The sequence below is a fragment of the Marmota monax genome, unplaced genomic scaffold (genome assembly GCF_021218885.2).
Source record: "Marmota monax isolate L192 unplaced genomic scaffold, Marmota_monax_Labrador192_F-V1.1 WCK01_AAM20220418_F8-fsc00092, whole genome shotgun sequence".
In the NCBI taxonomy this organism is placed as follows: domain Eukaryota; kingdom Metazoa; phylum Chordata; class Mammalia; order Rodentia; family Sciuridae; genus Marmota; species Marmota monax.
Genome location: NW_026692583.1, coordinates 1,223,189 through 1,236,028, shown reverse-complemented (window position 1 = coordinate 1,236,028; position 12,840 = coordinate 1,223,189). Strand labels below are relative to the sequence as shown.

General features: G+C 54.6%; 1 protein-coding gene across 4 annotated transcripts in view; it reads right to left on the bottom strand.

The window, feature by feature from the left end:
• Positions 1-11,803, bottom strand: part of Rilpl1 (Rab interacting lysosomal protein like 1) — a 33,651-nt gene extending 21,848 nt beyond the window's left edge. Inside the window, exons 1-2 of one of the 4 annotated variants that reach the window (XM_058579791.1) lie at positions 11,392-11,803; positions 4,246-4,396 (exon numbers count right to left, since the gene is read on the bottom strand). In XM_058579791.1, the coding sequence (XP_058435774.1) occupies positions 4,246-4,396; positions 11,392-11,700 (460 nt within the window). In that variant the 5' untranslated portion in view covers positions 11,701-11,803. The remainder of the gene's footprint in view (positions 1-4,245; positions 4,397-11,391) is intronic. The other 3 variants (XM_046446244.2, XM_046446245.2, XM_046446243.2) reach the window with 3 other exon arrangements.
• Between the last annotated feature and the right edge of the window lie 1,037 nt (positions 11,804-12,840).

Below are 12,840 nucleotides of genomic sequence, written 5' to 3'. Positions count from 1 at the left end.
TGATAGGGATGAAGTGGGTGCTAACCGTAGGCAGCAGGGTGTGGCTGGAGGAGCAGGTCACTGGGGTGTGCCTTGGGGGGTCTATGTTTTGTCACCAGTGAGCCGAGCTCTCTCTGCGTCCTGGTTGCCAAGCCCTGAGCAGCTTTCCACTACAACGTCCTTGCACCGAGGTGCTCTGCCTGACCTCGGCCCTAGCTGTGGCGTTCGCAGATCACAGACTGAAACCATGGGCCAAAGTAAACTTCTCCTCCTTGGCCTTGTCCTTCCCAGGTCCAGCAAGGAAAAGCTGACTGAAACAGAGCCATCTCCCCTCAGAGCCCTTGGCCCTGCTGGCACACAGATTTTGGACCCTTGCCTGCAGAGCTGTGAGGGGACACGTGTTGCTGTCATAAGCACCCAGTCTCCTGCAGCAATGGGTCACAGCAGCCCCTGGAGACAGCAGACGTCACAGAAAGGCCCAGAGAGGGGCGATTTTCACTGAGCTGAAGTTCATACTGAACGAGACTTGGTTCAACGGGGAGGAAAAGACGCCCTTGGGGACATCTTTTACTGAGCCCTGAACCTGGAAATAACTTGAAGGTTGGACTAGTAAGTGACCTTCCCCAAATGACCCAGGCGGTAGAGGCGGGACTGGGACTGGAGTCGGGTCAGAAGCCTCCACACCTGCGTGGTGCGGAGTCTCAGTGTTGGGAGATGAAGACTCAGAGGGTGACTGACGGTGGCAATGGCAGCAAGTGCTCCGAGTGTGCTCATTGCCATGCACTTGGCAGCGGCCAAGGCGGTAGACTTTATGTTGCACGTATTTTCACAACCACTCTGCTCCCCCCCCCCAACAAGACTTAATAGGAAAAAAAAATGCAAAACACCCCACGTATCATCTTCACGTTGATTCGCGTTGCAGGGCAGTGTTTGGGATCTGCGGGGTTTAACGGAATATGATATTGAAATTCCCTTCTCCTGTTCCCTTTCACTTTTCTCTCATGTGCCGATGAGAAAAATCCCAAGAACTAATCCTACTGCTTGGCAGAGACGCCTGCGCTGGTGGTTTTCCTCCACTCCCAACGCCTAAGCTGTTCCTGCACAGCCCAAGGACTTTCTGCAGACCAGAGAGTGTCTCTTCACACTTGTCTCCCGGGTCCAATGGCTTGGAGATCTGTAATTCACTCCCTGGGTGCTGACGAGTCATTTCTACTCCCTGCTTTCTAAATGACAAGATGGATTCCAAAAACAGGCAAAGAAGTGCTTTCTTTTTTCTTTTTTGGTACTGGGGATGGAACCCAGGGGTGCTTAACCACTGAGCCACATCCCCAGCCCTTTCTTGTATTTTATTTAGAGACAGGGTGTCACTGAGTTGCTTAGGGCCTCGCTAAATTGCTGAGGCTGGCTTTGAGTTGGTGATCCTCCTCCTGCCTCAGCCTCCTGAGAAGCTGGGACTACAGGTCTGCACCACTGTGCCCGGCTAAGAAATAACTTTCTTGTTTTTTTTACAGTGGAAACTGAGCCCCAGGTGTTCCACCACTGAGCTACATCCCCAGCCTGTTTTGAGACAGGGTCTCACTAAGTTACCCAGGCTGGTCCTGAACTTGCAATCCTCCTGCCTCAGCCTCTTGAGAAGCTGAGATCACAGGAATGAAGTGTTCTATCATCTGGATGCTTCCAGAAAGTGGGAGAGAGGAGACCCCCCAGGTAGCTCCGAGAAATGGGGCGCACCATGCTAGGAGCTGAGAAAGCCATGCTGGCTGCCTGGAAGGCTCCCCTGAGAACCCCCCACCTCCCCAGGATTCAAACAGCTGCACCCCGAAATCATCAGCGTGCCCAAGCCTCTGCCCAGAGTCACAGCTGGCACAAGGTGCAGCCCGATGGTCTCCCCGTTCCTTCTCTGAGGGACTTCAGCAGGAGGAGGGAGACCACCTGCCCGGCACCTGCACAGCCTCTCGGCCTCTCCACGACCTCTCTACAGCCTCTCTACTCATGGCTGCAGCCTGGCAGGAGCCACATAGGAGCACCTCAGATTGCACATGTCAGCTGCTTCCTGACAAGCCCAGAAGGGAACAGGAGGCCACAGGGACAGGAGGCTGTGGGGACAGAGCGAAGCTCCCCATGCTGCAGCAGATGGAACTCAGCTGAGGGGCAGCTCAGAACTATGCTTTCAGGCCCCTGGCCCAGGCCCTTGAGCCTCTGCAGCTTCAGGGGGGCAGGCAGGACAGTTCCCAGGTCATCGGCAGAGGCCTCTGTGTGCCCTCAGAAATGTCATAGGCAAGAATATTGCATCAGGTCCCTTGGATAAGTACAACTTAGTTCCCGCATGGCCAAGCATCCCCTGCTGAGGCACCTGCCTGCGGATCTGAGAACTGAATCAGCCTGCTTTGGACATACTTCTGTCCACTTTTAAAATATGGATATGTATGTAGGTATGTGCATATATATTTTTTGTTTCTGGGAATTGAACCCAGGATTGCTTAACTACTGAGCCACATCCCCAATCCTTTTTTATTTTTATTTCTTTAAAAAATATATTAATTTGACTGCTTGTATTTAATTTATCTATATCTTGTTGATAGACTTTTATTTTATTTGTTTATATGTGGTGCTGAGAATCGAACCCAGTGCCTCCCACGTGCCAGGCAAGCGTGCTACTGCTGAGCCCCAGTCCCAGTTATTTTGAGACAGGGTCTCAATAGGTTGCTTAGGGTCTCTTTAAATTGCTAAGGCTGGCTCTGAACTTGTGATCCTGCTGTTTCAGCCTCCTAAGAAGCTGGGATTACAGGCACAGCCACCATACCTGGCTAAAAATATGCTTTTAGGATGAATTATTAAGTGCATACAAATTTGGAAATCACCAGATCGTCCTAGAACACTGAATTTTTTATCATCATTGAAGTAACCCTTTAATAGTGTTTTTGCCTTAAAATACATTTTCCTTTTCTTTTTTTAATTGTAGATGGACAAATACCTTTATTTTATTGATTTATTTTTATGTGGTGCTGAGGATGGAACCCAGTGCCTCACCTGTGCAAGGCAAGCACTCTATCACTGAGCCACAACCCCAGCTCCCAAATAAATTTTTCTTACATTCATACCGCTCCACGGCTTTCCCTTGGAGTGTCATTTCCCAGCATTTTACTCAATCTCTGTAACTAATAAAATCCATGTCTTTGTGTGTGTGTCACTGGGGACGAAACCTAGGACCTCACCCACGCCAGGCATGTACTCCACCACTGAGCCACCACACATTTTTGGTACTGGGGATCGAACCCAGGGGCATTCACCACTGAGCTGTATCCCCAGCTCCTTTTATCTTTTATTTTGAGACAGGGTCTTACTAGTTGCTTAGGATCCCACTAAGTTGCTGAAGCTGGCCTTGAAATTTTGATCCTTCTGTCTCAGCCTCCCAAACAGCTGGGATTACAGACCTGTGCCCGGCTGACCCCAGGGGTTTTCTCAGGCTAAAGAGATGATTCTGAGATCCCTCAAGGTGGAAGTCAGAGGTAGCTCTGATTTGCAGGGGAAGAGCTGTTGGCCAGTACAGGACAGAGGGGGCTTAGGAGGCCCAGCTCAGACCCATTGTCCGTCCTTGTATCCCAACAGCAGCAGAGGGCTGGCGTGAAGGTTCTGGGTAGCTGTTCATAGGATGTGACAGTGGAGTGGACCCAGTGCCAGTCAGGCCTGGGCTGCTGTCCCTAGTTGCCCCCTATAAGAGCCTCAAATCTCTTTCCAGAGACCACAGCTTTGTCTAAGGGGCCGTGTGATCTGACCCCTGCTGGCCCTGACCTCATCTTCAGCCACCCTGGCCTGGGTCTTCTTGTACCCCACCCCAGCCTCCTGGGTCTCTCAATCTTGCCCCGGGGCCTCTGTGCTACTTGCTTCTTGCGAGGTACTTGCAGGGCTCACACTGTCACCTCACTAGGCTCAACTGTGACAGCCTCCGTCTCTAAAGAAGCCTCAGGTCACTACCGTGCACCCTGGTCAGCTCCTCTATGGTGCTGCTGGCCTCTGGAATCAAGCCATTGTCTGTCCACGTGCTCATCAACCATCTCCTCCTTCAGGAGGGCAGGGTCTCTGTCCTGTCTAAGGTGTCCCAGGGCAGGGAGGGAACCGGGGGCAGCCTGCTAAGCAAACCTGTGTCACCATCTGCCAACCCAGGCTCCCCAGCTTCTCGCAGAGCAGGGGTGAGAGTCAATGTGGCACCAGGACGCGGGCAGCAAAGCCGCAGGACAGTCCCCCTCGCCTGGGCGGCCCTCTTACCTTCATGCTTCTGGAACTCCTCCTCGGAGAAGCTGACGTCCTTGTGGGAGAGGTTGGTCATGAGCTGCTTGTTCTCCTCCTGCAGCTGGGCGATCTGGGACAGCAGGTCCTGCGCCTCCCCCCGCCACACGTCCTCCACCAGCTCCAGCTCCTGCCAGGGCAGGGACGGCGGTGTGGTCACAGCATGCCCAGGGCAGTGGCCTTACCCCCACTGCCCACAGGGAGAATCTCAGGTGGCTGGGATTCTGGGCCACCCCAATCCCCATGAGACCCAGGCCTTGGGCAGAAGGATGGGAAAGGCCACAGCCACCCCACAGGCACCTGGCCCCTGGGCCCAGCTGGAACTGCTCTTCAGTGATCACCCGGGGCCACAGGTCCCAACCACCTCTGGGAGCGGGGAAGACCCTGGGAAGGCCCAGGCTGCCAGGGCCACTGGCCCAGAGTTTCTCTTCAGGCCTCTGGAGCAACTCAATAAGCCACTCAGAGGCACCAATTCTCTCATTTGGGAACCAAAACATACAGGCAGATGTGAGGAGAAACAAGATCAGTCCATTAAAAGGATTCTGTGGCTGGGCACAACTGCATGTGCCTGTATCCCAGCTACTCAGGAGGCTGAGGCAAGAGGATCACAGTTAGAGGCCAGCCTCTGCAACTTAGCAGGCATACATCGGGCTCCACAAATCAGAGAATATTCTGTGTTACTGTCTTAAACTATGGGGGCTGGGGTGTGGCTCAGTGGTAGAGAGCTTGCCTAGCAAGCGTGAGGGGCTGGGTTTGATTCTAAGTATCCCATAAAAATAAATAAATAAAATAAAGGAATTGTGTCCATCTACAATTAAAAAAATTCATTAAAAAAGTAGACACACACACATAAAAAAATATAAAAGGGCTGGGGATGTGGCTCAACAGTAAAGTGACCGAGTTCAATCCCCAGAACCTCAAATAACAACAAAAAGAGTATTTTGTGGATGACTGTAACCAAAACCACAGATAATCGCAAATGGTAACAAGGATGTGAAATGGGAGCTCAGACGCGTGGCTGATGGGACAGGAATAGCAAGCACTCAGTTGGTTGAGTGGCTTGGCTGCTCCCAGCGCGGCCAACATAGAGGGGCCCCAGCCGCCCCAGGAGCCACGAAGACACACGTCCACACCAACACACGTGGGTGTGGACGTGTGTGGCAGCCTGAGGTAGAAACAACCTCTGTCCGTCAACTGATGAGCACGTTAAAAAAAAATGGGGTGTATTCAAACGTGAAATACTGCATGGACACAAACAGGCTCGTGCTACACGAGCTCATGTCCTTTCTGTTCTTTTGATACTGGGGACTGACCCCAGGGGCACTATATCATGAGTCACATCCCCAGCTCCTTTTGCTTTTTGAGACAGGGTTTTGCCAAGTTGCTGAGGCTGGCCTCAAACTTGCAATCCTCCTGCCTCAGCCTCCCAAGGTGCTGGGATTACAGGTGTGGGCCACCACAATAGGCTTTCATGGTCTTATTTCTATGAAATGTCCAGAATAAGTAGATCCCCAAAGTCAGAAGGCACATTGGTGGCTTCTAGCGCCACAGCTCTGGGGATGCAGGACGAGGAGTGACTGTCATGGGTGTGTGTTTTCTTTTTGCGGTGATGAAAATGTTCTAAAATTGACTGTAATGACGTGCACAGCTCTGAATACACTGGCGACCTCTGAGCGGTGCACTTTCAATAGGTGAGTTGTATGTGAATCACACTCAATAAAGCTTCAAAAAAGAGGAGTCTGGTAAAAGCATAAACTAGTCACAAAGCACCCTTGCAGCTGTCAGATGCAAGTGAGGTTAGGGGCTCAGATCCTGGGGTCTGTCGCTCAAGTTTGAGTCCTGTTTCTGCTACTCACTAGCTGGTCGTGGGCAATCTAACGCTTGGGTGCCCAGGAGACAGGTTCTTGTGAGGATTAAGTGGTCACTCCCTGCAGAGGCTGGAAACAGTGCCTTGCCCCAGCAGGTCCTGCTGACCCTGCTCCCCCTGCCATCGGCCACAAGCCATGCAAGGCCCAGACGCGCTCCCCAGTCCCATCTCCTCCCTCGGAAAGCCTTGGCACTGGGGAGACAAGAGGGGATAACTACACTTCACCACTGAGCCACATCCCCAGCCCTTTTTATATTTATTTAGAGACAGGGTCTCGCTAGGTTGCTTAGGGCCTCACTAAGTTGCTGAGGCTGGCTTTGAACTTGCGATCCTCCTGCCTCAGCCTCCTGAGCCACTGGGATTACAGGTGGGCGCCACTGTGCCGGGCAAAGTTAAGGGTCTTGGGATTGGGGGGATGGTCCTGCGTGATCAGAGTGGGCCTGTGAAATCACAGGGTCCTCATAAGAGGGAGGAAGGGGAGCCGGGGTCAGAGTTAGAGGCCACACAGCCTCGAAACAGAGATCTAAGTTAGATCAGAAGATGCTGCCATGCTGGCTGTGACGATGGGGTGCGTGCAGCCGGGGTCCTGAGACTGGACATGGTAAAGGAGAGAATTGGCCTCTAGAGCCTCCCGGAGGAAGGCAGCCTTCTTATGCCTTGGTTTTACTTTATCATCATCATCATTTTTTTGTGCGTGTGGTGCCGGGGATCAAACCCAGGCCTGGCGTGGGCTAACCTTGTGCTCTACCCCTGAGCCGCGCCCTGGGCCCGGACTCCTGGATCTCAACCCAGTGAGGCCCAATCCTGACTTCCCCACTGCAGAACTGTATCCAGAACTATCCACATGGACAGTATCAAGGGGATCCACAACACTGTATCACATTGTATCCACGTGTGTTCATAAGATGGCTCAGTCCAGCAGCGCATAATAAATTTAGGCTGGTTTTTTGGGGGAGGGGTTAGCTGTGGTGTTTATTTTTATTTTGTGGTACCAGGGATTGAACCCGAGGTGCTTTACCACTGAGCCACATCCGCAGCCTCTTTTATTTTGAGACCCTCCTCCTGCCCACTGGAGATGAAGACAGATGTCAACTTTCTCTTCTGCTCCCTTCTCCCAGTGAGCTGAGGTCAGTGTAGAGAGCAGGTTCTTGCCTCTGGGCGGACCAGGGGGAATTTAATCCTGCCTCACACAGCGGGAAAAGGCTGCTGCAGGGAGTTACTGCTGACTCATGAAGTTCTTGGACTTCTCTCAGCCCCAACCATCCTGAAACCCCTTCTCCAGCCTACAAGGGCCAGCACCTCCCTACCTTCTCTCCCATTCCCGTTTTCCACTCCCTCTGTTCCTCCACACTGGTCTTATTTGTGCTCCTTACAGAGCCACATGCACTCCTACCTCAGGACCTTGGCACTTGCTATGTCTTCAACCTGGAAGCTTCCCCCAGAGCTCTCTGTGGCTGGCTCCTACATTGCACTTGGATCTCAGTTCAGAGGGCACCTCCTTGGAGAAGACTTCCTGTCTCCCCAGCTGGTATACCTCCACCAGCCAGTCCCTTTCACATCTCATTGTTTTATTTTCTTTGTGTCACTTAATCACAACCTGATTATTATTATTTTTAAATTTACTTCCTGGGCTGGGGTTATAGCTCAGTGGTAGAACACTTGCCTAGCATGTGTGAGGCGCTGGGTTTGAATCTCAGCACCGAACAATATAAAAATAAATAAATAAAGGTCCATTGACAACTAAAAAAATATATATTAAAAAAAAAATGTACTTCTTAGCCATGTGCCACTCTCCTATAACCCCATCTACTCAGGAGGCCAAGGCAGGAGGATCACAGGTTTGGGACCAGCTAGGGTAACTTAGTAAAACCCTGTCTCAAAATAAAAAGGGCTGGAAATGGAGCTGATTAGTAAAGTGCCCCTGGGTTCCATCCACAGTACCAAAAATAAAATTTAAAAAAATCCACCTTCTCAGGTTAGAATTGTACCATCCCACAGAGTATCCACAAGTCTCCGTGGCCGTGGAGCCTCGGGATGTGGCTGATCTGTACTGAAACACGCAGAGGGGGTCAAGCACACATCAGATTTCAACAATGCACAGGAAGAAAAGATCGCAGAAGTATCTCATGAACAACTTTCACACTGAATATATGTCGGCATGAAAATACTCCAGATACACCAGGCTCTAGAAAGTGCATCAAATTTCCCCTCGTCTCTTTCTACTACCACAGCCAGGCACAGTCTATATCCTTCTTTCTTTCCTGTTTTTTTTGTTTTAATGGTGCTGAAAATCAAACCCAGGGCCTCATGCACGCCAGGCAAGTGCTCTACCACGGAGCCACATCCCCAGTCTGCCAAATTCTGTCTTTCTTTTTTTTTGGGTACTGAGGATGGAGCCCAGGGGTGCTTCACCATGAAGCTCTGTCCCCAGTACCATTTTTTTTTTTTTCTGGTAGTTACAGATGGACAGCCTGCCTTTATTTTTATTTTATTTATTTTTATGTGATGCTAAGGATCAAACCCAGGGCCTCACACGTGGTAGGCAAGTGCTCGGCCACTGAGCTAAAGCCGGAGCCTCCCCCCTCCACAGTTCTTTTGATTTTTATTTTGAGACAGGGTCTCACTGAGTTGCTTAGGGCCTCACTGAGTTGCTAAGGCTGGCCTCCAACTTGCAATCTTCCTGCCTCAGCTTCCCAAGTTGCTGGGATCACAGGTGTGCACCCCCCTGCCTGGCTGCCACATTCTATTTCTATGAGCTAAAAGGCCAGGGCCACCAGACTAAACCTTCATCTGTCATGGTCACTGCAGCCTCCCCAGTGCCCAGAATAGTGCCTGGCTCATAGTAGGTGCTCAAGAAACACCTGTGTTGAATGCGGGCAGGCATTGCTCATGTCTGTGCCTTTGCATCCACACAGCCACTGTTTTCTAAAGACAGCCTGTTTCCCCTGTCTTCTGTCATCCCCATCACCCTCCTGCTGCCTGACGTGAGACCCAGTTTTTCTCTGCTCTGCATCACTGAGGAGAGCACCCTGCACGCCGTGGCCCATCAACAGTGTTGCAGACTGAGTAAGGAGAGAACAGAACAGGTCTGTGGCCTGGGCTGACTGAGTGAGCCCAGGTGTCTGTGGGTGGAGGGGCGCAGGCTTCCCTGCAGTCAGACTGGCTGGCTGGTCGGGGGAGGGAAGGAAAGGAGGAGGGGGGAGGACAGGACATACCAACGCTCACTAACAAGATTCTTGTGGAAACAGCACCTTGAAGAATCATCAAAGCTGCAGAAGAAACATCAGAGGAGTCTCTCCCTCCTCCAAGAATAGCAAGTGCAGAGGCCTGGGCTGGGCAGGCGGGCAGCTGTGACTCCCTGTTTACAAACAAGCCTGGGCCCTGGACGTCCAGAGCTGGGGCGCTGACCGCATTCCAGAAGCAACAAGTGCAGGTGGCCTGGTGACCTCCGGGTGCCTGCCTCCCAGGCCAGCAGGGGCAGAACCAAAGAGCTGGGGTGGGGGCGGAGGCGCCCCAGGACTTCTGTGGGACCTGGGCTGAGCCCTGCAGGCCCTGAAAATAAAGCCAGCTTCCTGGGAGATTGCCAGTCCCTTCCCTCCCAGGCCCTGGCAGGGAGGAGGTGCCGGGGCAGGAGCAGAGGTGTCTGGGGTCGGGGGTCCCCGATATCATCCTGTGGGCACCTAGGCGAGGGTTCAGACCTGAAGCTCCCACTGCCTAGCCCCTCCTGGGCAGGCTCCGGCCCTAGCCCTCTGTGCATATTAACCCCCATTACAGGCTGGGGGCCATAGTTACCCCACTTCACAGCTGAGGAAACTGAGGCACAAAGTGGTTAGGGGATTTGCCCACGATCACATAGCCTGTGAGTGCTGGGATTTGAAACCGGGCTATCTAGCTCCAAAGTCCCTGCTCCTAGGAATCTTGAAATTAATTATAGGACTTGGGCATGTCCAAGTTCCCAGTGTGACCTTGGTCTCCCAACTCTTAGGAGCTCCAATTTCTTCCTGGCCCCAGGGTATAGGATCCCCATGTGAGCCCTGGAGCAAGTGGTCTTCACCCACCATCGGACCTGCCCTCAGGTCTAGGCAGCATACCCAGCTGTGGCCATTTTCCTTGAAAACACACAGATTCATCACAGCATAGATGAGATGATGGCCTGCCAGAGAGGTTCAGAGAGGCCAACTGAACTTCCTGAGGCCACTCAGCAAGCCAGAGCCTGCTTGGCACCCAGATCCTGATCCTCCAGGGAAAGGCGGTTTCCTCCCATTCTGGGTCTGAAGGGTCTGCCAGGCGCTCCAGGCCTGAGGTTAGGGCAGGAAACCACATGTCTCCCACTTCCTTTTCCTCAGGCACCTCGTCTGGACAGTGAGGAGGCCCCGATTTAAAAAGGCTCTGGCTCCCAGGGCAGAGGCTAGACCTTGGAGCATCCCCTTCCCCCAATTCCAGCAGAGTGGGGAAGAGACACTGGGATTACCTCCTCTAGGCCTGGGACTCTCTCATGGCTAACAGGACAAATCCCTCCTGCACTCTGACCCTCTGTTTCCTCATCTGTAAAATGAAGTCCTACCTTATAGAGTTCTGTAAGGATTCAAGATAAAATCAAGGCAGGGAGAGCACTTCGGAATACAGGTTAATAAACTAAGGGAACGTTGGGAAGAAAGTTGCAAATATAAGCCCAGAGGCTGAGGGCTTAGTGGTTAAGAGGTCACACATCTCTGCTCTGGGGGAACTTGAGGTAGAATAAAAAAGGGGACTGATGTGACTGGTGTAAGGTCTTCTAGGGTCACACTGAAGGGCAGGGGACTTATTAATTTGAGGAAGAGAATAATATCCAAGTACTTTATCTACATCATCACATTTAATAAGAATGGTGGATTCTATTTTGATTATTATTTGACAGATGAGGCAACAAAGCACAGAGAGGTTCAGCAACTTACCCAAGGTCACAGAGCTATTAAGCAGGTGAAGGTGGCACTGGAACTCAGGTCTGACTCTAGAGAAGTGCTCTTAACCTACTGGTGGTACATGCCGACTGCCCATGACTGGGCAGAGAGGGTCAGGGGCCTCCCTCCCTCATCCAGGACGGACTGGATGTTTCCTGCCACAACCTCAGCCCTGGACGCTCCTGGCAGACCTTTCAGACTAAGAATGAGAGGAAATTGCCTTTCCTTACTCTAGTCCCTGTCACACATACACATCCACGGCCACCTGCAGTTGCCGGAGGCTGAAGGGTCCTTGGGTCCCAGAGCCCCACTGCCCACCTTCTGGTGCTTGCGCTCCTTCTCGATGCGGTCCATCCTCTCCAGGCGCAGGCGGTCCAACTCGAGGCGCAGCTCGTCCAGCTCGGGAGCGACGTGGTGGCGACTGACCAGCACCTCCAGGATCTCCAGGACCCTCACGACCTTGGGCATGAGGCGCGCGATGGCCTCGCAGCCGTGCTGGTCAATGACCCGCTCGAACTCATGGCCCACGAGCGACGCGATGTCGTACACGTCCATGACGGTCAGCTCGGCCACGTTCTTCTCCAGCGCCGACTCGGCCGCCAGCGGAGACCCCCGCTCCTCCTCCATGGCTGTTCGGGCCTCTCCGCCCGCCAACTAGTGCAACTCGCAAACTTGCGGCGATCGCGGGCAGCGCCGGCCGGGCCCACCCCGCGCCGAGCCGGCCGCGCGCAGGGGCCAGCGGCCAGGGCGCCCCGGGGGCGCGGGCGGGCGCGGGCGGGCGCGGGCGGGGACCGCGCGAGCCCGAGGTCAGCGCCCGGCGGCGGGTCTGGGCGCCGCGCGGCCGGCTCCCGCGGGAGGAGGACGAGGACGAGGAGGAGGAAGGCGCGCGCGTGCGCAGGCCGGCGCCTCCCAAGTTGGGAAGCGAGTTGGGCAATGGAGGCACTGGTCCCGCGGCGAGCCCCCGCCCGCGCCCGGAGGAAGGGCGGCGCGGCCCCTCCGGGAAACTTTGGCGGCGCGGGCGCGGCCCGGTGGCCGCTCCCCTCGGGATGCCGCGAGCCCCGCCCCGGCCCCGGCCTGGCGAGGGGCGCGCCGCCCTCCTGCGCCCCGGGCGCGCCGCGGGCCCGCGCCTCCCGGCGCCTCCCGCGCCTCCCCGAGCCGAGCCTCCCCGAACCTCCCCGCGCTAAGCCGCCCCACCGCAGCCCCGCCGCAGCCCCCGCGCCCGGACGCGCCGCTCGCTGCTCCGGCGCGGCCCTGGCTCCTCCTCCACCCGCCGCCGGGAGGGGTCGAGGCTGGCCCGGAGGAGAGCGGGTGGCGGGCGCCGCCTGTCTCGGGCCCGACTCGCTGCTGGAGGGCGGGGGACGTCCGCCTTAGGGAGGAGCGGCAGGGTCAGAAGGTGGGCTCCGGGATGCGGCTCAGCCGGGAAAGAGAGTGCGGACCCCGGCCGCAGACCCTCCCGCTGCTCCGTCGCCAGCAGGACCGGGCGGCGCCGTGCCGCGCTCCAGTCGACTGACCCCGGAGAGGGGCAGTGGAGCGCGGGGTCCTCCGTCCCCAAGGCCACGGGGCTGCCCCGCCCGCCGATCCACACCATTAGCGGCTCCTGGTGACTGAGACACCACTCCACCGTGAAGGAGAGGCCGGGGTTTGAATCTGAGAGCAGAGATTTCTTGTCCCAAGTCGCCTCTCCTTTGGGCCTTGCTAAGTCCACTTGTCTATCAGACCCCAACCCACCCGGGAGAGCCTTTTCTGAACACGCTTGGTTATATAAGG